The sequence below is a fragment of the Microtus oregoni genome, unplaced genomic scaffold (genome assembly GCF_018167655.1).
Source record: "Microtus oregoni isolate MIOR12 unplaced genomic scaffold, Mior012 000001F_ref0000356, whole genome shotgun sequence".
NCBI classification, from domain to species: domain Eukaryota; kingdom Metazoa; phylum Chordata; class Mammalia; order Rodentia; family Cricetidae; genus Microtus; species Microtus oregoni.
This window is the reverse complement of record NW_024543060.1, coordinates 88,096,662-88,119,110: the sequence shown is the minus strand read 5'-3', so window position 1 is coordinate 88,119,110 and position 22,449 is coordinate 88,096,662. Positions and strand designations below refer to the sequence as shown.

Sequence of the window (22,449 nt, the reverse complement as noted above, 5' to 3'; positions counted from 1 at the left end):
GCCAAGCTTCGTCTGTAAGTCTTTGTGTCTGTGTCCAGTCGACCTTGATATACACAGTATTGTCATCTGATAGGGCCTCTGTCTGACTATGGTGTTGGATTGATGTTGGCCCAACATCATTTTCCTGAAGTCTTCATGTAGAACTGGTTGAATTCACTTCTGAAGCCATCGCGCCCTGGGTTTTCTTCATAGAAAGGCATTTTAACTATGAGTGCAATAAGTTTAATAAAAAGAGAACTCTTCAGTTACCAAGTTTTTCTTAAGTGAGTTTTGGTAGTTCATCTTCCAGTAAACGTGTCCATTTCTGCTGGGTTGCTTGCTGAATTTACCGGCATAAAGTTGTTCAATTTTACCCGTCATGTCAAAGAACAACATTTGGTTTCAGTGATTTCTCTCTATTGATTTTTCTGTTTTGTGTTTCATTTATTTCCTCGGTGATCTTTATTGTCTGGGTTTTACTCACTTTGGGCTTGGCTTCTTTCCTCTATGTTCATATTCCTTAAGAACGGATGCAGTGGTTACTGACCGGAAACACTCCATTTCTAACGTGGGCACCTGGCTATACATTGCCCCGGAAATGCCATTTTAGATGTAATTCACAGGGTTAGTTTGATACACTGTTTTTGTACTTATTCAGCTGAAATATTTTCTGAAAATGAAAGAAATTGGTCTTTAACAAAGATACAAAGAAAGGAAAGAAGAGACATCAAGGCAAGGAGGCCCATTATTATATTTACTATAATAAAAATAGTAAATTCAAACACAGTAGATAATTTTGTTAAATAGAAGAAAAACACTATCAGGACATGTTAACACTTGACTAGGACACACTTATCTTAACAATTACCAGCAAACTGTAAAATCTGGTTCTAAACAAGGTGGATAGGTAAATGAAAAGCATCCAGTGGTCGCATGTGGTTGTAGGAAAGGAGAAAAAAGATGGAGTGTGTTACAATTAGTGTTCTGATGTCACCAGAGTTGGACGGACATAGAGTGACTTAGTGTCGGATTTTGCTAATGGTTTCATCACTCTGGGAAATTAAACAAATTGACTTATCCATGCTATGGAATAATATTCAGTAATAAAAAGTAATTTGCTATTGATACAGAACAATGTGCATGGATTTCAAAGGCCATACCCTGAGTGATGAAAGCCAGCTCCAAAGGATAGGCTATGCTGTGTGTGACACTCATGTGTCATTAAAGTCACAGCATGATTGACACCGAGAACAGATTCATACTTGCCAGAGGATGTGGAATACAAGGAGAGAGATGGCTGTGACCATAAACGGTTATGTGAGATTCTTGCTTGTGCACGAGTGGTCACATGATTTCACATGTGATAAGATCATGTGGAAAAGAACACACAGAAATGTGTGCATGTGAAACTGGTGAAGTCAGTGGATTCTATCAATGTCACTTACCTGGCTGTATTATTTCATAATCGTTTCAAAGCTAGTGGTGGATGGTCCAAGTTACGGCATCTCCCCTCATGATTATTCCTTAGAACGACGTGTGGACCTCCAGGTGTCTGTCTGAAAGAATTAAAGAAAGTAAACAAATGATCCTAGAGATATCAGGCAAAAAAAACTGAATAACTGTGATATATACACATTGTGAACTACTATACAGTCATAATATATATATATGTGTGTGTGTGTGTGTGTGTGTGTGTGTGTATGTATGTATGTATAATTACGTCTATTTGAGTCTGTGTGTGAGAGGGTATGTGTATGGAAGTTCAGGGGCCTTCAGAGGCCAGAAGTGGGGATCCTCTGAAACTGGAATTACAGGTAGTTGTGAGTTGCCCAACGTGGGCACCCAGAACCAACTTGGGTCCCCTACAAGACTAACGCTGTATCCTTAAACACTGAGCCATCTCTCTAGCCCTATGCAGTTATTATTAAAGTTTAAAAAATACCCAATGAATACTGAATTAGAACTAATTGATTTCTTCAGTGGAATTTGCATTGGGTCAGAAAAGTAAGGCTCATAAAAGCAGGTGTGGTATGATTCCCTTTTTTGTAAAACAATGCCATAATTCCCAACACATTTGTCTATACCTGAATGTATCAGCCTTTGTGTGTGTGTGTGTTTAACAATGAGGAGTGTGTGACTTTGCACCCTAGCTTGTGAAAATGGACATCTTTGCAAGAACAATGGCTGATACAGACTGAAGAAAGGGAACAGGAGAGGGATGACCAAGAAAACTAAAGATGAAAAGCAAATAAGCACCAAAATAGCAATATATGTGACAGATATCATATAAATAAATATATATATGATACATGACATAATCGACGTATACAACTGTGTGTTCAATTTTTGTGCACTTAAAATTTTAATTTTTATCTTACATTTTATTATAAATAGCCATAAAACTCTTGAGAAATAATTTATTTAATATTCAGTTCACCCATTTAAAATATATAATGCAGTGATTTTAGGTATAGTCACATAATTTGGCATTCATTTCTCTTTTTTATACATAACCATATGTTTGTTATTTTCTTCAATACCGTTGTAAAGAACTCATAACTCTTTTTTATTGGTTTTATTGAGCTATATTTTTTTTTCTGCTCCCCTCCCTTCCTCTCCCCTCTCCTACCTTCTCCCATGGTCCCTTGCTTGCAATTTACTCAGGAGATCTTGTATTTTTCTACTTCCCATGTAGATTAGATCCATGTATGTCTCTCTTAAGGTCCTCATTATTGTCTAGGTTCTCTGGGATTGTGAGTTGTACGCTGATTTTTTTTCTTTATGTCTAAAAACCACTTATGAATGAGTACATATGATATTTGTTTTTCTGGGTCTGGGTTACCTCACTCAATATGTTTTCTAGATCCATCCATTTGTCTACAAATTTCAAGATGTCATTATTTTTTTCCACTGTGTAGTACTCCATTGTGTAAATGTACCACATTTTCCTTATCTGTTCTTTGGCTGAGGGGCATTTAGGTTGTTTCCAGGTTCTGGCTATGACAAATAATGCTGCTGTGAACATAGTTAAACACATGTCCTTGTGGTATGATTGAGAATCCTTTGGGTTATATACATATTGCTGGATCTTGAGGAAGGTTATTTCCTAATTTTCTGAGAAATCACCATACTGATATCCAAAGGTGCTGTACCAGTTTGCACTCCCACCAGCAATGGAGGAATGTTCTCTTTACCCTACATCCTCTCCAGCATAAGGTGTCATTAGTGTTTTTGATCTTGGTCATTCTTATAGGTATAAGATGGAATCTCAAAGTTGTTTTGATTTGCATTTCTCTGATGACTAGGGATGTTGAGCATTTCCTTAAGTGTCTTTCAGCCATTTTAGATTCCTCTATTGAGAGTTCTCTGTTTAGGTCTGTACTCCATATTTTATTAGATTATTTGTTCTTTTGATGACCAATTTCCTAGGTTCTTTGTATATTTTAGAGATGAGCCCTCTGTCTGATGTGGGGTTGGTGAAGACCTTTTTCCATTCTGTAGGCTGCTGTTTTGTCTTGTAGACTGTGTCCTTTGCTTTACAGAAGCTCCTTGGTTTCAGGAAGTCCCATTTATTAATTGTTTCTCTCAGTGTCTGTGCTACTAGGGTTATATTTATGCAGTGTTCTCCTGTTCCAAATACATTCAAGTGTACTTACCACTTTCTCTTCTATGAGGTTCAGAGTGGTTGATTTTATGTTGAGGTCTTTGACCCAGTTGGACTTAAGTTTTGTGCATGACAATATATATATTTGTTTTCATTTTTCTACATGTCGATATCCAATTATGCCAGCACCATTTGTTAAATATGCTGCCTTTTTTACATTTTATTTATTTATTTGTTTATTTTTGGACTGAGATCTGGGTCTTCGATTCAATTCCATTGGTCCTCCTGCTTTATGCCAATACCAGCCTGTTTTCAGTACTGTAGTTCTGTAGTAGAGTTTGAAGATTTTTGCTGTGATTTTGCGGAGCATTGCACTGAATCTGTAGATTTCTTTTGGTAAGATTGCCATTTTTACTATGTTAATTCTACCTACCCAAGAGCATGGGAGATCTTTCCATTTTCTAATGTCTTCTTCAGTTTTTTTCTTCAAAGACTTAAAGTTCTTGTCACACAGGTCTTCCACTTGTTTGGTTAAGTTACTACAAGATATTTCATGTTATTTGTGGCTGTTTTGAAGGGTGATGTTTCTATGATTTCTTTCTCAACCCATTTATCATCTGTGTAAAGGAGGGCTACTGATTTTTTCAAAATAATCTTGTATCCTGCTACATTGCTGAAAGTGTTTATGAGTTGTAGAAATTCGTTGGTAAAATTTTGGGGATCGCTTATGTAAACTATCATATCATCAGTAAATAGTGAGAGTTTGAGTTCTTCTTTTCTGATTTGTATTCCCTTGATCTCTTTTTGTTGTCTTATTGCTCTAGCTAGGACCTCAAATACTATATTGAATAGATATGGAGAGAGTAGACAACTTTGTCTGATTACTGATTTCAGTGGAATCACTGTGAGTTTCTTTCCATTTAGTTTGATGTTGGCTGTTGACTTGCTGTATGTTGCCTTTATTATGTTTAGGTATGTTTTTTGTATCCCTTCTCTCTCCAAGACCTTCATCATGAAGGGATGTTGTGTTTTGTCAAAGGATTTTTAGCATCTAATGAGATAATCATGTGTTTGTTGGTTCTTTTTTTCAGTTTTGTTATCTGGTAGATTACACTGATAGATTTTCATGTGTTGAATCATCCCTGCATCTCTGGAATGAAGCCAACTTGATTATGGTGGATGATGGTTCTGATGTGTTTTTAGATTCGATTTGCCAGTATTTTATTTAGTGTTTTTTTTTTTCATCAATGTTCATGAGTGAGATTGGACTGTAATTATCTTTCTTAGTAATGTCTTTGTGTGGTTTGGGTATCAGGATAATTGTAGCCTCATAAAAAGAATATGGCAATGTTCCTTATGTTTCTATTGTGCGGAACAATTTGAGAAGTATTGGTATTAGTTCTCCTTTGAAAATCTTGTAGAATTCTGCACTGAAACCATCTGGCCCAGGAATTTTTTTTGGTTGGGAGACTTTTGATGACTATTTCTATTTCTTTAGCAGTTAAAGGTCTATTTAATTTCATTATCTGGTCCTGGTTTAATTTTGGTAAGTGATATTTTTTGGTAAGTGTACAGGTTTTTGAAATATAACCTGATGATTCTCTGGATTTCCTCTGTGTCTGTTGCTATGTCCCCCTTTTCATTTCTGATTTTGTTAATTTGGATATTCTCTCTCTCTCTCTCTCTCTCTCTCTCTCTCTCTCTCTACCTTTTGGTTAGTTTGGATAAAGGTTTATCTATTTTGTAATTTTCTCAAAGAACCAACTCTTTGTCTCATTGATTATTTGTATTTTGTTGTTGTTGTCTTTGTTTTGTTGATTTAAGTTCTCAATTTGATTATTTCCAGCCATCTAGCTTTCCTGGGTGAGTTTGCTTCTTTTTGTTCTAGAGTTTTCAGGTGTTCTGTTAATTTACTAGTGTGGGATTTTTCCAGCTTCTTTATGTAGGCATTTAGTGCTTTGAACTTTCCTCTTAACACTGCTCTCATTGTGTCCCACAGAATTGGGCATGTTGTGTGGTCATTTTTATTGAATTTTAGGAAGTCTTTAATTTCTTTCTTTATTTTTTCCTAGACCCATTGATGATTCATTGACAGCCATTTCTATCAGCAGGTTTAAAACATTTCATCTCCTCCATAGGGACTCCCAGGTCCATTAACAGTGACTCTACAAGTCCCCTTAAATCCCCTTTGCAGTCCTAGGCAGCCCCTAGCTTGCTTTCTGACTCTGCAGACTTGTCTATCTGGTCTGTACGGTTTGAGCAGGAGCACAGAATAACTGTTTTTTTTTTCCTCAGCCTTCCTTCACCTAGTGTGATGTTTCCAGGTTTGATCCAGGTTGTAGCATACTGCCTCACTCCATTTCTTTCTATTGCCGAGTAATATTCCACTGCCTGGATGTAACACATCATATTTGTCGGGTCACAGATGTCGCCTGGCCAGGCACCACTGTCATTTTGCCCCATCTCTCTGTTGATTCTTGTACCTCATCTGCTGTTACGGGTTGATATGTAGACATTAAGCTTCTTTAATCACCAGGCAGTTACACTATTGTTTTCTTCAATTCCCTGAGGTAGAAATTGCTCCGCAGTTTGGTTCAATTAAATTTGAGCAGGAGAAATTTTTTTAAGCAGGCTTTGAAGTTCATTCTGATGACAGCAGGGCTCCCATTATTTCTCTGAAACTAGGGTACCATTTTCCTTTTTGCCTGGATGAAGCGCACTAGCCTCCTCTTAATCGTTTAGCACGAGCATCTTCTTTTTTCTCCTCCTTCTTCTTTTATTTCCTTTAATGCAGTCTCTCCCTACACACCCCAGGCTGGCTAGGAATTCAAGATCCTCCTGCCTCTATCTCTGGAGTCTAGGATTAAAGGTGTACACCACTGTGGCTGGCTTTCTATTGGTTTTGATAACGTCCTTATCCTCTTGTGTTTCAGATAAATTGACCTTTTGGGGAAGTTTTAGAACTTAGATTTCTAGGAATGAAACTCCCCTTGGACAAAAACTTTGAGCTGTCCTGTGAGCAGTGGGTGCTGGCATTGTCCTTCTCTTTTTATGTTTCTGAGCATGGGACTGGCCCCTCTAAGTGCCCTGCACCAACTGCTCTTGGTCTAGCCAAAGTAGGATAGATTCTACCCCATGACTAAGAGTGGGGTGGACAAAGGAAGCCCCTGACTTCTCAATTGTATTCACTCGGAATTTAATGTCTGCAGACTTAGAAGAGACTGGAAAGGCTGGCCTGCCCCTTCTCATGAGATTCCCTATCTATGGCCCAAGAGCTAAAGAAAGAAGGGGCCGTTCTCCTGATTGTGTTCCTACAGAAAGTGTCTGTGGAGAGGACTCTGGAACAAGGGAAGGTAGAAGCCAGCCATCACCCACCAGCCACAGAACCCTCCTGATCGCAGCAATTTAGAAATGTTTTAAATAATATCTTTCCATGTGTTGTGTGGTATTGGCGCACGTTGTAGAATCTTCCAGTGGTATGGGGGGTATTGGAGTTTGTTTGTTTTGGTTTTGTTGCCACCCTAGTTTTGAGCAATTATTGTCGTTTCTGGGAGTGGAACTCATTAGAATTATGTTTTCAGAAAACTGTGCCAAAGGGAAGTCCCTGGTCCTATCACATAGTTTGAACTTTATCACAAGTGGCAATAATTCATACACAAATCGGGACACAGTGGCCCTGAGTCCACTCCCTCCTCTCCCTTTTACTATACTCACTTTGAAAAATCACAGAGGTCCTCACTGAATAAAAGTGCCTGCCCAGTAATGGCTTGTAAGAATTTTAAACTCCAGGAGAGCATTTTGAGTAAAATAAAGAATATATTTAGACACTGAATGTGATCTTCAGGCCTAAATCAGGATTCTTTAGAAGTCTGACTCATGGGAAAAACAGAAAAAAATCAGAAACCAGCATGCCTCAGGACCTCTCCTCTCTCCTCCCTTTCCTGTTTCACCTTCTTCCCGTTCACCCCCACCCTACATTTTGCTCACATATGAGAATTATTAAGCAGAAATCAAAGAACTGAATAATTAAGATCATAGAATTTAGAAAGTCTATATAAAAATGTTAAAATGGATAAAATCAAATAATTTCTCTAAACTGTTTATATATAACCAGTCTAAGTCATGGAATGATTTTCCCTTTTTATTTGTTAAGAAACCAACAGCCATTTCCAGAGTCATTCATTCATTCATTCATTCATTTAATGAGTGTGACTTAATACGGAATAACTGAATGATACTTTTGCTAGTCACTTAGTCACTGGTTTGGATTTTAAAACATGAGATGGGCTTTAAAAGCAAGCCAGTCAGCACATGCCTTGCCAAGCAAAAATATACCCTGGTTATTTTTATTCCGTTTTTACAGAGCTGATTTACCTTCTCATAAAATAGCCCGGAAGAGCACTGTCAGTGGGAACCCAAGAAACTATGAGACTTCCGTTAGACCGCACGTGGTAGCAGCGTTAGATCTAATCTTTCGCAAGGAGCGTCTTGTCCTCATTGTCTCATGCAGGTCATGTTGCATAACTACAGTCTCCTAAAGTTGGTGCATGCAACTCTACTACCTCTTTGATATTCTTAAAAGATCTAGGAGCAAAAAGAGATAAAGTATAAACAAGTATAATACAATTCACCCAGGCATGCTCATTCAAGGAGAGAATGAAGATGATGCAAAAAAAAAAAAAAAAAAATCCCAACCTGAAAATTCTATTTAAAAATTAAAATGTCTTGATTTTTTTGTTTGGGAATCTCATACATGCATACATTGCCTTTGAATAAAATCCACCCACCTTCCCCTCCCCTCTACCCCCTCATCCCCTGTCATCATTCCTTCCCAAGTTCATGTGCTTCTTTTTTTTTTTTAACCCACTTTTTAAACTCTGCTTGTTCCGTGTGGATAGCCTCTCAGGGGCTCCATCCTTGAAGACACCTGACTTTTCTTCCACTAGCGGCCATCAGTCCCCAAGAGCTCTGTAGCAGGTGGCAGCACTTCATGGACCTCCCTGTCCATACTAGGATTTTGGTGGCCTTGGTCTTGTACAAGTCTTGTGCATCTAGTCACAACCACTGTTTAGTTCACATGCGCAGTAGGGCTGTCACATCCAGGATGCAATCTTGCAATGGGTATCCTCTACCTCTCTCTCTTCTGTGCTTCCATTTCTGGTGAGCCCCAAATACCCCCCTTTTATAAAGAAATCAGATACTTAGTAGAGTTTAAAAGAAGGTAACTACCCAGTAAAACAAAATGATACAATTAAAATTTTCAATTGGAAAATAAGAGAGCTTTTTGGAGTTTGGACCTTGAGATTGTTTCATGTTGGCAAATCAAGTGAAAATTGATCACATACAGTGTACAGTATCAGGAAAACAGGTTCCCCGCTTTCAGGAAACAAGTCTTGGACATAAATAATGATCATGTAAGTTAGAAAATGATTGTTATAATAGAAGGTAATTATGCCATTTAAGAGAGAGGAGGAAGAAACATTTTTATGTTGGGAGGACTAGAAGAGGTTTCGCAAGGGAAATTGCAGAAGAGTTGTAGGGTTGAAATAAAACCCAAGCTCATTTCAGCCTTCCTTCAAAAGCCAGTCAAAAATCCCCCTGGTTAAGAACTGTGAAAGCAGTGTTGAGGAAAAAGGGTTAGAAAGCTAGATGAGATCCTCAAAATGTCACCAAGAGTTGAGAGTTCATTTTTAATCCAGCGGGAAACCTCAGCAGGGTTTTGATATAAGAGTTAGTTACCTAAGCTGTTTCTTAAATTATTCTGACGCTGTGTGTAAGTTGGATTCTTTAAAATACTGTGGTGTGGTGTGGTGTGGGCAAGAAAGGGCTCAATGGGCAAAGGAACTTGCCTGATTAGGTTTGATCCCAGGGACCCACAGGGTGGAAGCAGAGAACCAACTCATGCAGGTCGTTCTCTGACTTCCATATGTGTGCACTGTGGTCAGTGCACACACACACACACACACACACACACACACACGTGCGCATGCACAGTATGAAAACATTTTTAATGATTAAAAATATAGCAGAGATTTAAGACCGTTGGAGTGGGCATTTTTATCTCAGGCCAGGTGCCAGGAAACAAGACAAAAGTCACAGGAGAGGGGGCAGGGGAGGGGGCTAGAGCTCAAAGACCATTGCAGTAGAAGCTGCTTTGAGATTAAATGTCTATGTGCCAGGGAGATTAGCAATGCCCTTAAACTGAGAAAAGAAACAGAAAGATGTGACTTAAAGAAGAAAAGAGAAGGGTTCAGTTACACAGTAAATATTTATTGGGCGCATACTGTGTGCCAGGCACTGTTCAGGGCCGGGTGGGCTGGATTGGGTGAGAATTAGCTTGAATTTGGAAAGTTCTTGACGTGGAAGAGGCTCTGTTCCCCATCTGTGTGGCTCTGGAGTCAGAGCTGGAGCCAGAGAGTGGGAGTTCGGGAGGAAGTAAAAGAGCTTTCTAATGAACGGTGGCTTTGGCTGGGTGGTGAGAGCCCTGTCGTAGGCAGCATTCAAGCAGAAGTTGGTGGCCTTCCAGGAACACAGGGCACGAGTCCTTCCTTGGGACGGGGGTGTGGGGGGGAGGGAGGTGAATTAGCCCTTCTGACAGTTTTCTTTGAGGCTCATTTTTCTCATGAGCCTCTCCTCAGTAGCTCTTCAGGTTCTATTATTAATCTGTGATTTCTCTCAATTATCAAATAAATTACTCAGTCTGTCTGCCATTCAGTAAAACTCACACATTTACATCTGTTATTCTTGAATTATTTTTGGTTAGGGCTCTTCTTCTTTATTTAAAAAAAAATTATCCACCCAGTTAGCGTTACCTTTATGGATATTTTAGAATGGGGTGCCTGGTGGATAGGGTTATAAATACCAGAGGAGGGGAAAGACTTTTCTTGTGCCTAATACCGTTGTTATTTGGAACGAGCAGGCAATGGATTATCTTGACTTGCAGATTATGATGCAGTTTCTATATGTTGCAGTAATTCAAAAAATTAAAAAAAAAAAAACGAGAGAGGTTCCCTTGTATGCTGCATGGTGAAGAAGAAAGAGAACAATTACACTGTGAAGCTTTCCATCAGAAACACTTCCCTCTGGTGCATTTAAAAGGGAGAAAGGCAAGGAAGGAAAGGGGGAAAGGGTGCCTGTAGTGCGAGCCTTGTTGTGAGCTCCGTGTTCCCCGGTGGTGTCTTTTGAAACGTAAAAATCCCACAACAAAATAGCTCGGTAATGTATAACCGGGGACGAAGATTCGATTCCGATTTAGGCGCTTTGGTTGGCTTTTGAGTCTTGCTATTTTCTGCATTTGTTTTGACGGCTCTCATCATTCAAGATTGACGCTTGGATGGGTGTGTAGGAGGGAGCAGCAGCAGCAGCAGGCTTACAGCTTGCAGACAAAAAAAAAAAAATCTGCCTTATCTGATGGCTATTATTGAAAATGCGAGGTGTAGCCTGGGCTGGGTAATGAAGGGGAGCGAGCGAGGGGGAGCAAGGAGCATGGAGCCGCATACTGACGAGTGTAGGAGTTACTTGATAAAAAGAATTCTGGCTGCTGGCCGGGCATTGCTCACTGTGGAGTACTCACACCGTCACACAGAACGCAGAGCAGCCTAGGCTGACAGCTTGCTATGCCTTCTTCTGCTGCCTGGTTTCGGGGGCTGTGTGACGCACTGGTCGGTAGTAAAGATTAATATGTAGGCAATGTGGAGCTAGGATCAAGTCATACTCCGCAGCCTCTCCAGGCAAACTATGTGTTACTTCTGACTTCGCTCTCTCGCTGAGAACGTTAATCTGTCAAGCTGGCGGGCTCCTTCGAGAACAACTTTCCCCGGAGCATGATGTGGCAATGCCACCTCTCAGCCCAGGACTACCGCTATTACCCTGTGGACGGCTACTCCCTGCTAAAACGCTTCCCTCTTCATCCTCTTACAGGACCCAGATGCCCCGTCCAAACAGTGGGACAATGGTTGGAAAGCATTGGGCTACCTCAGTACGAGAACCACCTGATGGCTAATGGATTTGACAATGTACAGTTTATGGTAAGATTGCTCTCTGTGGCCACGGAGCCGCCTTTTGTCTGTCTTTGCTTCTTATGTGTCTTCCACGGCTCAGAGGCAGCCTGGTTTGCACGGAAATGGATGGGCTTTATATATGCAACTGCCTCGGAAAAGCGAATGCCTTTAGGACAGAACTTACTGTATGCATGTAGACACTGACTAGAAAATGGGATCTATATGCATCCCTTAGACATGTGTGTTGTATGAATCGGTGAGTGCTCTATTTATAGGCTCTGAAAGAAGATTAACATTTATATTCTCCCTGCCATTCTTTGTGTGATTTTTTTCCCCTATGAATCTGTGATCTTAGCACACAGTGATATTATACCACGCTTCAGCTAACCTTAGATTCTAGAGACATGCTATTTCACTTGGACATTAGCATTGTGATTAATTAGACAATCCGCTTTGTTGATGGTATGGCGATCATTTTTCCTGCTAATCACTCAATAAAGCAGTTTAAATCCTGCGGCCAGCCCTTCATTAGCCAGCCGCTTCAGCCAGTCCATTAGCGAGAGCATGCTCTTTCTTCCACATGCTGACTGAGGAGCGGTGAAGTATTGTTTGTTACTTTGGGTGGAAAACAAACACTTGGATCAATTGGATAGAGAGGAGCTGCTGTACCAAATGCATCGATGTCCTTCCGAGTCCGGGTCTCTGTGCTGTCTAAACCGGGGGTTTGCAAACTTCCCACTGTGCATATAGGTGAGGAGGAGGATGGGAAGGGTGCAGGCGACAGTCTAGTTTCCTAATCATCCTGAGACCTCCTCCAGCGCTCATCGCTTCCTCTTGTTAAGCCCCTTTAAGCCACACCACAGCCCTCTCACCTTTCCTTGCTTCAAAGGTCCCACCCCATGTGTCGCTTGGTCCCTAAATTTAGGGAGACCTCCATGTCATAAGCATGTAGCACACCATCGGCTTATAGAAATACTTAATGGATCCTCTGAAATAAAATGCTGGGGAGACACCTACAGCATGATCATAAAAACAGGGCTAGTCAGACCTTTCGAGTTCCTTTTCCAGGATTGTTTCTCTCTAAACTTGACAGAATTATTATAGATTTGAAGGTTATTAAGATAGTTAAATTTTACAAAAATATGTACGCCTACAAGCTTTTTTAAGATGCATAAATCTGGCCCATCCTATGAGCTTTAACTAATACATGCATAAAACCCTTTATGGGTTTCTTGTTGTTTTTCTCTCCATAAAGAGCTGTGCATTTATTTTCCTTGTGTCCATCAGACAGTGGTTTGCAGCCGAGACCCCGTGGGTACTGAAATAGGATGGAAGTGGAAGGTGTTAGAGCCTGGGCAGAGTTCAGAGTTCAGACAGACTTGGGGCAATAAACAGATGCTGTAATAATTAGAGGAGCTAGCAAACAAAACGAAGATCATTGACTACACATTTCTGCGTTGTCTCTCCTTCAAATGGGGTGTCTCATTCCCAAGCCCTTGTCAAATTCACTCTGGCCCCTGAGAAGTTGGCCATTAGCTTCCCTGAATTAATCGGCCACACTGAAGGACTTTAATTCCGCTTAATTTTCCTCTGAATATTAAACGCTTATGAGCGAATGTAATCCCCCTTCGAAAGTATTTAACTAGAAGGTGATTGCACAGGTTTTAAAGGACTTGAGAGCAGAGTGTGAAGAACAAGCATATGTAAGCTGCGCACAAAATGTATCCAAAGGGCAAGAGCCCCGAGCACCGTGGGAAAGATCAAGTTCCGATCCTAGATTGTGGCTTTGCCTGTCCATTTCCAAGTATCGTATGAAATCTTCCAGAAAATAAGAGCCCCTCGTTAATTCACGCAAGCCAAAGGCTTGCATCAAGAGACCGAATTTTAAAACAGAACAATTTTGATTTGCCACGGAGAAGGACTAATTAATTGTGAAAATGTAGCAAATCATGAAACGGTGTCATCAATTAGTCCATTGCATGCTGCCGTCATACTCTGTTTGCTGCCGATGTTGTAGGAAAAGGATGCCTACCTGTATGATAATTATTCCCTGATTGCCATAGTCTGCTAAACGCTGAACTTAAAGAGCACAGTGATTGGCCCTCTTTAAGAAGCAAATTTCATTAATGTGAAAATCCGTTAGACCCGCTCGGTCTCCATTCGGCGTCATGTTCTAGCTCTTGTTTTCCGGGTAGCACATTCTGACCTGCATTTATTCTTCCTGTTGCCTAAGCAACAGGCACCACACTCCCATTAACTGTGATGTCGTGTGGGTCTTATTAGCTTTTGGGAAGAAGACAGAAGACATCACAAGGATATAATTAATGTTGGTTAGATGTGGCAGCATAGCCGTGTGCTTTGTTGTGGGAACATTCTCCAGAGCTCATATTTCGTCACATTGATGTTCTATTGATAAGTTTTAAGTTTAAAGTTTTATTGATAAATTAAGTTTAAAGTTTTCTTTAAAATAACTTTTGAAGAATTTACTGAAAACTTATTTTTTTTTTGCTAAATCTATTTTATATACTCAAGCACAAACACAATATGTGGTTGATTCTATCTCATGGCAACCATTAACTTTAGTAAAGATTGCTTAATAATGATTCCTGGACATGGTTGGAAAAGAAGAAAGCTCCTCCCCACCCTCTTTTAGGTGTCAATCATCTCTCATCACTTCTCCTTCAGGCTCTTGATACTTCCCCTTGAGTTTACAGATGCAGGAATTATTTTCCTTATCTTTAAGACAAAATCATAAACTCTTGCTGTATGCATTCATCCTGCTTTGTAGAACATTATGCACACAGATTAGACCCAAAGTGCCCTTAAGAATATAAAATAAATAGAGATGGCTACAGTTTGAGAAGGGCTGCAGCAGGACCTCTAGCCGGCTAAGACTTTGGGAAAGTCATGTGTGTGTTGACATCAGAAGTCCTCTCACGTGTCATGTGTTGAATCTTCCCTAGCCCCGCCCTGCCTGTCCCCCTAAAGATGCATCACAGTGCACAGCTGTCTGCTTTCTGCACAAACATCATCTACCTGCTTCTCCACAGACCTGGGGGTGCTGTGGGGTCCTCCGAGCCTTGTGACTTTTTTTCAGCCTTTGTGGTGTATGTTAGCATGACTGTGTTTTAACGTTGCTTATGTTCCCAGCAAGGAGTTTAGGGTTGCATCAATTGTTACACAGGGTGCTGTTGCTTATGGTTTTCCTTCTTTTGCTTATTTGCTACCACCAGCTTTGTCTAAGTTAAATGATTGCTTCCTGAGTTGTCAGAGTCCCAAATCCTCTGTTCCTTTTTCTGTGGCTTTGCTCCTTTCTGCCATCTCCTTCCTCCTTAGGTGCTGTCATTTCCTTTCTTTCCCCTGTTCTTTTCCTTCTCAACAGTCTCCCTGCCTTGATTATATAACTTTCCTTAAGGACTACAGTCCACAGTCGTGTGGCTTCTTGGAACTCATTTCTATCTCTAGAGTTAGAAATTAAGCTTCTGGCGTTCCTCCATCCACCTAGCCTATAACACAGGGGTCTTGCCCCTCATCTTTTTATACAGTCAGCATCACTCAGCCATTTTTTCCTATATTAAATTATAGTACATAATGGAACGTGAAAAACATTTGTTGGATCACAAAGTCAAGGAAAATGGAGATAGTGCTAGCGTCAGACACGTAGCAATACTACAGCAGATTGATGGTCTAAGGACCAGAATACAAAGCTTGTGTCACCTGGAGGAGGGCTGACTCAGAGTCTCGCTATTCTTACTAACCAACGGTTACATTCTTAAATCCTAAAGGGAGAAAGAATAAAATGATATTTCATGTCACCCTTTTAGCATCTCCTGTTGACCTATTGACTTGGAATGGTCTGGCCATTTTTAATGTGTTCAGGATGAAGTCTTTATGATGTCAATCGTAGGAAGCCCCACACCAATTGGCATTTTTGTGCACTTGAGTGGGTAACATTCGTAAAGTGCTTTCTGGAGGTCAGCAGGAGCAGTGCCCATTAGACACTGAAGGAGACCCATGGAGCCCTTGTCGGTGGTCAGTCTGATCAAAGGATGTGAACAAGTGGAAAGCTGAGAGGTACATATTGAACTGAAACTTTTCTCCCACGTCTGTGGTGCGTACTATGTGCTAATGGAAAGATGGCTCACACTTTACATAACTTTGCTGGAATAAGAGTGCTGTTCGTAGCTGCTCTGGTCAAATGACCTCTGAAGTCTTAGCAAACTACTAAACAGGTAAGATGTCAAACCTGTGATGTAGAAAAATAAATGGTCCCCAATGGCTAAGGCGAATCACTCCAGTGATGACTTCTTAACTATTTCTCAGGCAAATTTATAAAGTTTCTGTGACTTGAAGGATATATAAGACGAAAATGCGCATTTCCCCCACCTTCCTGTTTCTGAATCAGCCTTGCGTTGAGTGGGCAACCTTATATTGCAGAATCAGCTATGATTTCCCAAACTCACGTAGGACAGTAGTTTTATATTTGCTCTTACCAAAGATTTTTTTTTTCAACCACTGGCATATGAATCTGTTGGTATCTAGCAGTCAGTGCCAAAGGGGAGCCATTTTTATCTGGACAACACCTTAATTAGAAATATAAGAGGTAGTGAGCATGGAGGGGGTCGTGGGGCAGAAGGAAGGAAGGGGTCTCATCAGCATGTTCTTGTCTCTCTATCATTTGGTTTGCTCATCTGCAAAAATCAATCTAATGAGGAATCTAGAAGCAATGCTCCTTGGGGTGATTATATTAATATTTTGGGCTGTTTAAAGGTGCAGGGCACAGTGCTGGTGCCAAGAGAGCTATTAATTGTTCCCGTATATGCCATTAGCCTGGGGAAGGCCACTGATTGCTTGTGCAGCACAGCAGATCGGTAATGCGAGCATGTGCCGAAATGGCCATGCTGAAAGAATAACTCCTGGGAACGACGTCAACCATGATTCCAGTCTGGTGGTGGAAAGGAGCCTTTCCCTCCATCTGGAAGTTACTCTGATTAGATTTTTAAGCATTAAAATATGTTACCCCATTTTCTAATAATCCAGTAATGTAACTCCCATTACTAACTAATGTTCGCATGAGTTAGCCTTTAATTTAGTCATGGAGCACATTTGCATAATTTGATCTCCAGAATTGCTTCAAATGACCAGATATTTGGAATGAGGAATTTGCATCATGAGCCTAAAAAGTTACTAAAACTGCTGTGTTGCAGACTAATTTTAAGAAATCCAGCCAGAGAATCACATTTCTTTCTTTGCTTTCAAAGAGCAGGTCTCCCAGGCAGCTTGCTCAGTGGCCGTGACCTCCATTTTCTCATTCCCAGGCAGTGCCCTTGCCTCTCTATAATCCAGCCTGCTTCCCAACTTTCTTGCTAACTGCTGTGACCTGCTTCTCGCCAAATTCTCCCCCATTTCCGCCTCACTTCATTCCTCTTGGCCTTCTTAGCTTGCACCACCTTCCCTCTCCCCTTCTTACCCTCATCCACCCCACCCCACCCCTAGCTATCGGACATGACCCTGCCCCTTCCACCACCCAGTTCTCCTCTATGTCCATGAGGATCCAAATGGGACCTTCTACTTTGCAGACATGCTCCAAGTTCCACGTCTGTTTGCCTTGCTAGACCTCCTTATACCTGGTTTCCCGCGCCCTCCAACTGCTCACGACACATTTCCATATGCATGTATGCATACGAAGCATTTAGCTCAGATGTGGCACCAGATCAAGGCCCGACAAATGTTAGCTGTAACTGCAGCCCCAGTGATCCGAGGCTCACGTCTGCCTTCATCTACCCAGTGATCCGAGGCTCACGTCTGCCTTCATCTACAGGGTTTAGATCCTTCTCATGTGCAGGAGATGGTATTTCCAAAAGCCTTAATGTGACTCTTGTATCTGGGATCCCGGCTGGCCTGGACCCAGATAATTCTCCATCCCTTTCTATCGCGTCTTATTTCTTCTCCGTGTGCTAGGGAACTCAGCTGCAGGCTTCTCTCCCGCTGCCTGGCTTTGCACACACTCCTCTCTACCAAAAAGCAGCCTTCTTCTCTTTTAACTCCTTTTTATCCTTTGGTTCTTAGCTCTATTATCCCATCGTTCAGTTGTCAGCTCTCTTCTGACCTTCCAGGTTCAAGCCAGCATGCTCCTTCCCTAGGACTCTTCCTTAAAATCTGCTTCCTGGGCTGTATCACCTGTACATGGTCCGTTTACTCCCTTCACACATTCCCTTCCACCATACACACATGCCGGCCCAGACTTTGGCCATCTGTGGGAAATGCCACGTGGTAAATCGTCTAGACTTTGCAAGATGTATGGTCTCTGCAACCAAACCCCTCTGTCTCTGTTGTTGCAATCAAACGGCCATAGATGATATGGATATGAATGGGTGAAATTCTGCTCCGGTGATTTTTTTTAACTTATTAAAACAGGCAGATTAGTCATCGGGCCCCAGTTTGCCGTCCTGCCCCACGATTCGAAGTCAGTATTCATCCGCTGTGTCTCCAGAGCTAATGAAAGAAAGCAGAAAGCCAGCAAGAAGGGAGAGAGGAAGGCGTGGGGGTGGTGGGGGAGGCAGCAGACAGGTGGCGGCTACAGGAAGGGATTCTGGGGGCCTGTTTGTTTTAAAGATAATCTCAGTGTGCCACCGCGAAGGACAGTCAGAGCAAGTTCCAGCCTTCAGGAGTCTGGCAGAGCTCTGGAGGGGGTTTTGCCCACTAGAGTGTATTTTCAGCAAGCCAACTGAAGAGGCCTGAGATCTAGAAAAACACAGCTGTAGAGCAAGCCTGTCTTTGCTCTGTGTGGAATTCCTCTCTCTTCCTTCTCGAGTTTTCTTGAATCCATTTAGTTCTCCTAGCACTGCCCTGTCTCTTAGGGGACTCACTCTCCCTTCCTGGTGCACCCCGCCCTCTCCCCTGTGTCCTTTCCTTGGCCTGGTGCTGGTCCTTATGTTGCTTTGCTGCTCAGATCTCTGTTCCTACTCTCGAGACTCAATGTCTCAGAGGTAGAGCCTGGGTCCTATTTAATTTGTATTCTAAAAGTCCAGCGCACTGCCTGCCACAGTCAGTTCTCAACATTGGTTGAATGAAATTTGTTAAGTACTACTCAGGTTCCTATCAATGAACCTGTTTGATTCTTACCATCTATCAGCAATTATTAGCATATCCATATTTAGAAATAAAGAGAATGAGACTCAAGATGGCCTAACAACAGTATTCCCTGAGCCTAGCTTACAAAACTGGCTTTCCATGATGAGAACACCTTCTCTGACTTTAGTGAGCTGCGAGGATGTCTTCATCCAGTCTTCAGCTAGTGTTCCCAATGCAGGCCCCCGGCGGCTATTGGCTCTGCTCTCAAAGCTCTCCCAGCCTTCAATACATTGGCTCTTCCATGGAAGGTTTTCCTCTCACCCACCTTACCTTTCCAGCTCCCCTCACTGCTTCTTAAGAAAACCAGGGCTTTGTCCAACACAGAACCAGTGCTTTCGAGCAAGAATTCACCTTCATATCTACCCACCGTCCTCTAACTGTGTGTCCGGCAGGAAGTCCAAGCTCAGGGCATCAGCAGGGTTGGTTCTACTGAGGGCTCTGAGGGAAGGATCTGTTCTGGGCCTTTCTCTTTGAATATGGCCACCTTAGGCTTGTGTTTTGACATTGGTTTCTATGTCTTTGCATGACTGTGCCTGCGTTTCTCTTCTTGTAAGGAAGACCATCACACTTGGTTCTAGACCATCTTAATTGACTTCATTTGAATTGGATTGTTTCTGTAAGGACCCTGTGTCCAAAATACAGTCACATTCTAAAGTACTAGGGATTAGGATAACTCCAACAAATCGATTTCCGTAGCTCATTCAGTCATTTTCCAGCCTTCTTCCTAGAGTTTCTGAGCTGACCCATGTCTGTCATGTACGTTAGGAACTAATCAGTCACTTAAGACCATATGATTTAAAATACTATTGAGAAATAAGGGTGCTAGTTATGGATTACAGAGTTGTATAAAAAGGAGAGAAAATTAAATGAATGATTATGACAGGTTCCCGAACATCAATTTATTGATTTCTGTTTCTTCAGTGCGTAGAATTAAGTTTCAGGTGGTTTTGTTTTTTTATCTCCCTCTTATTGAATATTTCCATATAAAGAGTGGTAGGACATCTTGTGATTATTTGCCAATGTCTGTTTTAGATGGTTGTCAAAAAAAGTAGGTTTGCTTTTCTAGATATTTGAAGATGATCTTGGAATTCACGTCCTAGAAAATAAACCCTGTTTATTTGATAAAAGTCACATTCCATGTTATTTGAATCAGAAAAGCAAAGTTCCTTAAGGAAGGAGCTGAACATCTGGGCTTCCCCAGGCCTGAATAGCAATGTGATCTGGCTGGTTATATGCTGCCCCAGAGCAAAATTAATATTCACATTCAAGCTGGTCACATCAGTGCCAGACAGCCCTCTTGTCTTTCAGAAGGACACAAGAGATCATGTAGACCAATTCAACCATTGAAGAACTGTTGAGTGAGCCTCAGTGAAGTTCTTCTGAGAAAGGGAGAGGGAACGGTCTGCTAGAGAGTCAGAAAACGCAATTCATTGGCTTCCTGGTCAGCCATTATGACATAGCAGAAAGAATAATGCTATACAAAATTTGCCTTGTTCCTTACATGCATTATTTAAACCTTGGTGACAGAAGAGATAGATTCTATGTTTAGTTGTAGCAGAAATGGCTTGGATTTGGCGAGCCGTCCATTCTGCGGTCTTGAATAAGGTCAGATGTAACCTATTTCTTTTCAAAACTCTCCTCAGCACTCTCCGCCCTTGGGTTTGTCCTCTTACTATTTTTCCCTTCCTAATAGAAGTTCTCAGAAGAAATGTCTGTACTCCCTGGCTCGCCTTTTGGTTTAGTGAGCCCGGCTTGATGATATCGGCCTCTCCCCTGATCCTGAAGTTATTTATAAATGACGGCCGGTAGTGTGCTGCTAACTGCCCAAATCCAATTTCAGCTTCCTGCTCCTTATTAACCTTATCTACCTATGGCCTGTGATTCTCTTGACCGCTGTTCTGCTCTAATGTGTAACACTTGGGCGTCTCACACCCCGGTGCTGCACTCCCTGTCTCCTTTGTGGGCCTCCCGAACCCTGCCTGCACCCTTGACGCTCTTTTCTCCCTCAACCAGCATGAACGTTGCTACCTCTTACATAGTTTCATGGCTTCCCAAACTCAGTGCCCAAACCTGGGGATGCCCTTACCCCTAAACCTTCTTCCATGGAAAGTAATCGAGGGGGTCAAACGTTGATGGGAAACAAAGTCATATGGAGCAGGGCAGGCAGCCACTGGTGTCGAAAGCACAGGAGCCTTGGCACAAGCACATTCTGCTAAGTGGAAGCCAGGGAAGCCATGTTACACTGGATGGGATAGGTAGCAGACAGCTGGTAAAGGAAGTGCTACAGAGTGAACGGTGGAAGGCCAGACAGAAGCTTGCAGCTAAAAGGTCATTGGGACAGCTGTTTCTTTTGGAGAGGCTGGAAGTATGCTTGGGTATTGAATGGAATGAGGAAGTAGAATAAAGGCAGGATATTGGAGAAGGAGGAGAGACTGGTTGGAAGAAAGCTGGGGAGGAGGCTGGGGATTCAGAGACAAGTAGAGGGATTGGTCAGTAGTAAGGAGATCTCTTCTCCAACTGAAGGGAAGGCATGGAGGATGGCCACTCCTGTGTGTGGAAGCTGGGAAGAAGGTACAGCTGGGTTTCCTCTCATGCTATTTTCTGGTTGGGTATAGCAATAATGGGGGAGACTTAAGGATAGAGAAGATATTTAAAAAACTAACTCAGGGTTAGTGGTGTAGCTTAGCAGGTATAATGCTTGCTTAGCCCAAAGCCCTAGGTTGAGTCTCCAGCACTCTATAGAACTAGGTACACATAATCCCAGAACTCAGGAAGCAGGAAGACTGGTAGATCAAGTTCATCCTGGGATACATGAAGGCCTATCTAAGGAGGGTGGTAACAGTAAACAGGAAAAAGAATTTACTAAGAAAATGGGTTAGCACTGGACTACCATGGTTACTGCTTATTTTAGACTTTCAGTCATCACGTTCTGTGGAAAATGTAGAAATTGGAAAGACAGTGGCCCTTTAAGGCATAGAGTTGTTCCCAGAGGCTGGCTTCTTCATCCACCTGGGGTGAGAATGCGGGCTGGTCACTTAACCTTTGTGAACAGCATCATTTCTCATGTGCAGAATTGGAGATAGTATTGCCCAGTTTGCAAGGTGATGCTAAGAATTAGATTAAAGCCAGCCGTGTGCTTCTCGCAGGCAGTGAATCACTGTGATAAGAGAATCTGCTCTGTTGAGCTGGCAAACCACGTTAGAATCACTGATTAACCGGCGGAGAGTGCGGGGATGCCCACGAGGTCTCACCAGACTCCCTTGCTGTCACGGGAAACAAGGAAGAGGGCTACGTGACTTATTCTAGGAACACCAAAACATCCATAACCCGTCAGAGACCTCCTACCAAAGAAGGTTCAGGGCCATTGGGAAGCTGGGTTCCAATACTCACTGCAGACTGGGATTAATTGGCTCTATGCTCACACCTGGAGAAGTGAGCCATTGAGCTCACCACCTTACAGTACCAGGAATCCCTGGAAGAATACTGTAGAACACCCATGTTGCTAGAGCCAATCTGGTTCTGACCAGTTCAGTTGCAGAACCCCTTAAGGACTCTCGCTCTTTAGAAAATGACTTCCTACTATAACTGCTCAGATTATGCTAATTTTCTTTAAAAGACCTAAAATGTATTCATTTAATTTTATGCTGATGAGTGTTTGCTTGCACGTTTGTGTGTGCCCCAATTTGCACGCCTGCTACCCAATGAGGTCCGAAGAGGATACGGATGTCCCGG

The 22,449-nt window shown here is 41.9% G+C and overlaps 1 protein-coding gene across 25 annotated transcripts in view; it reads left to right on the top strand.

Moving 5' to 3' along the window:
• The window catches only part of Anks1b (ankyrin repeat and sterile alpha motif domain containing 1B), an 861,781-nt gene that overhangs the window by 496,428 nt on the left and 342,904 nt on the right, over positions 1 to 22,449 (top strand). For 19 of the 25 annotated variants that reach the window (XR_005975765.1, XM_041666272.1, XM_041666261.1 and 16 more), the window contains one exon: positions 11,504 to 11,610. Coding sequence is in view for 24 of the 25 variants with exons in the window: in XM_041666272.1 (XP_041522206.1) it covers positions 11,504 to 11,610 (107 nt within the window). In the remaining variant the exon portion in view is untranslated. Of the gene's footprint in view, positions 1 to 10,713; positions 10,799 to 10,994; positions 11,611 to 22,449 lie in introns of those variants that run through there. The other 6 variants (XM_041666320.1, XM_041666281.1, XM_041666301.1 and 3 more) reach the window with 5 other exon arrangements.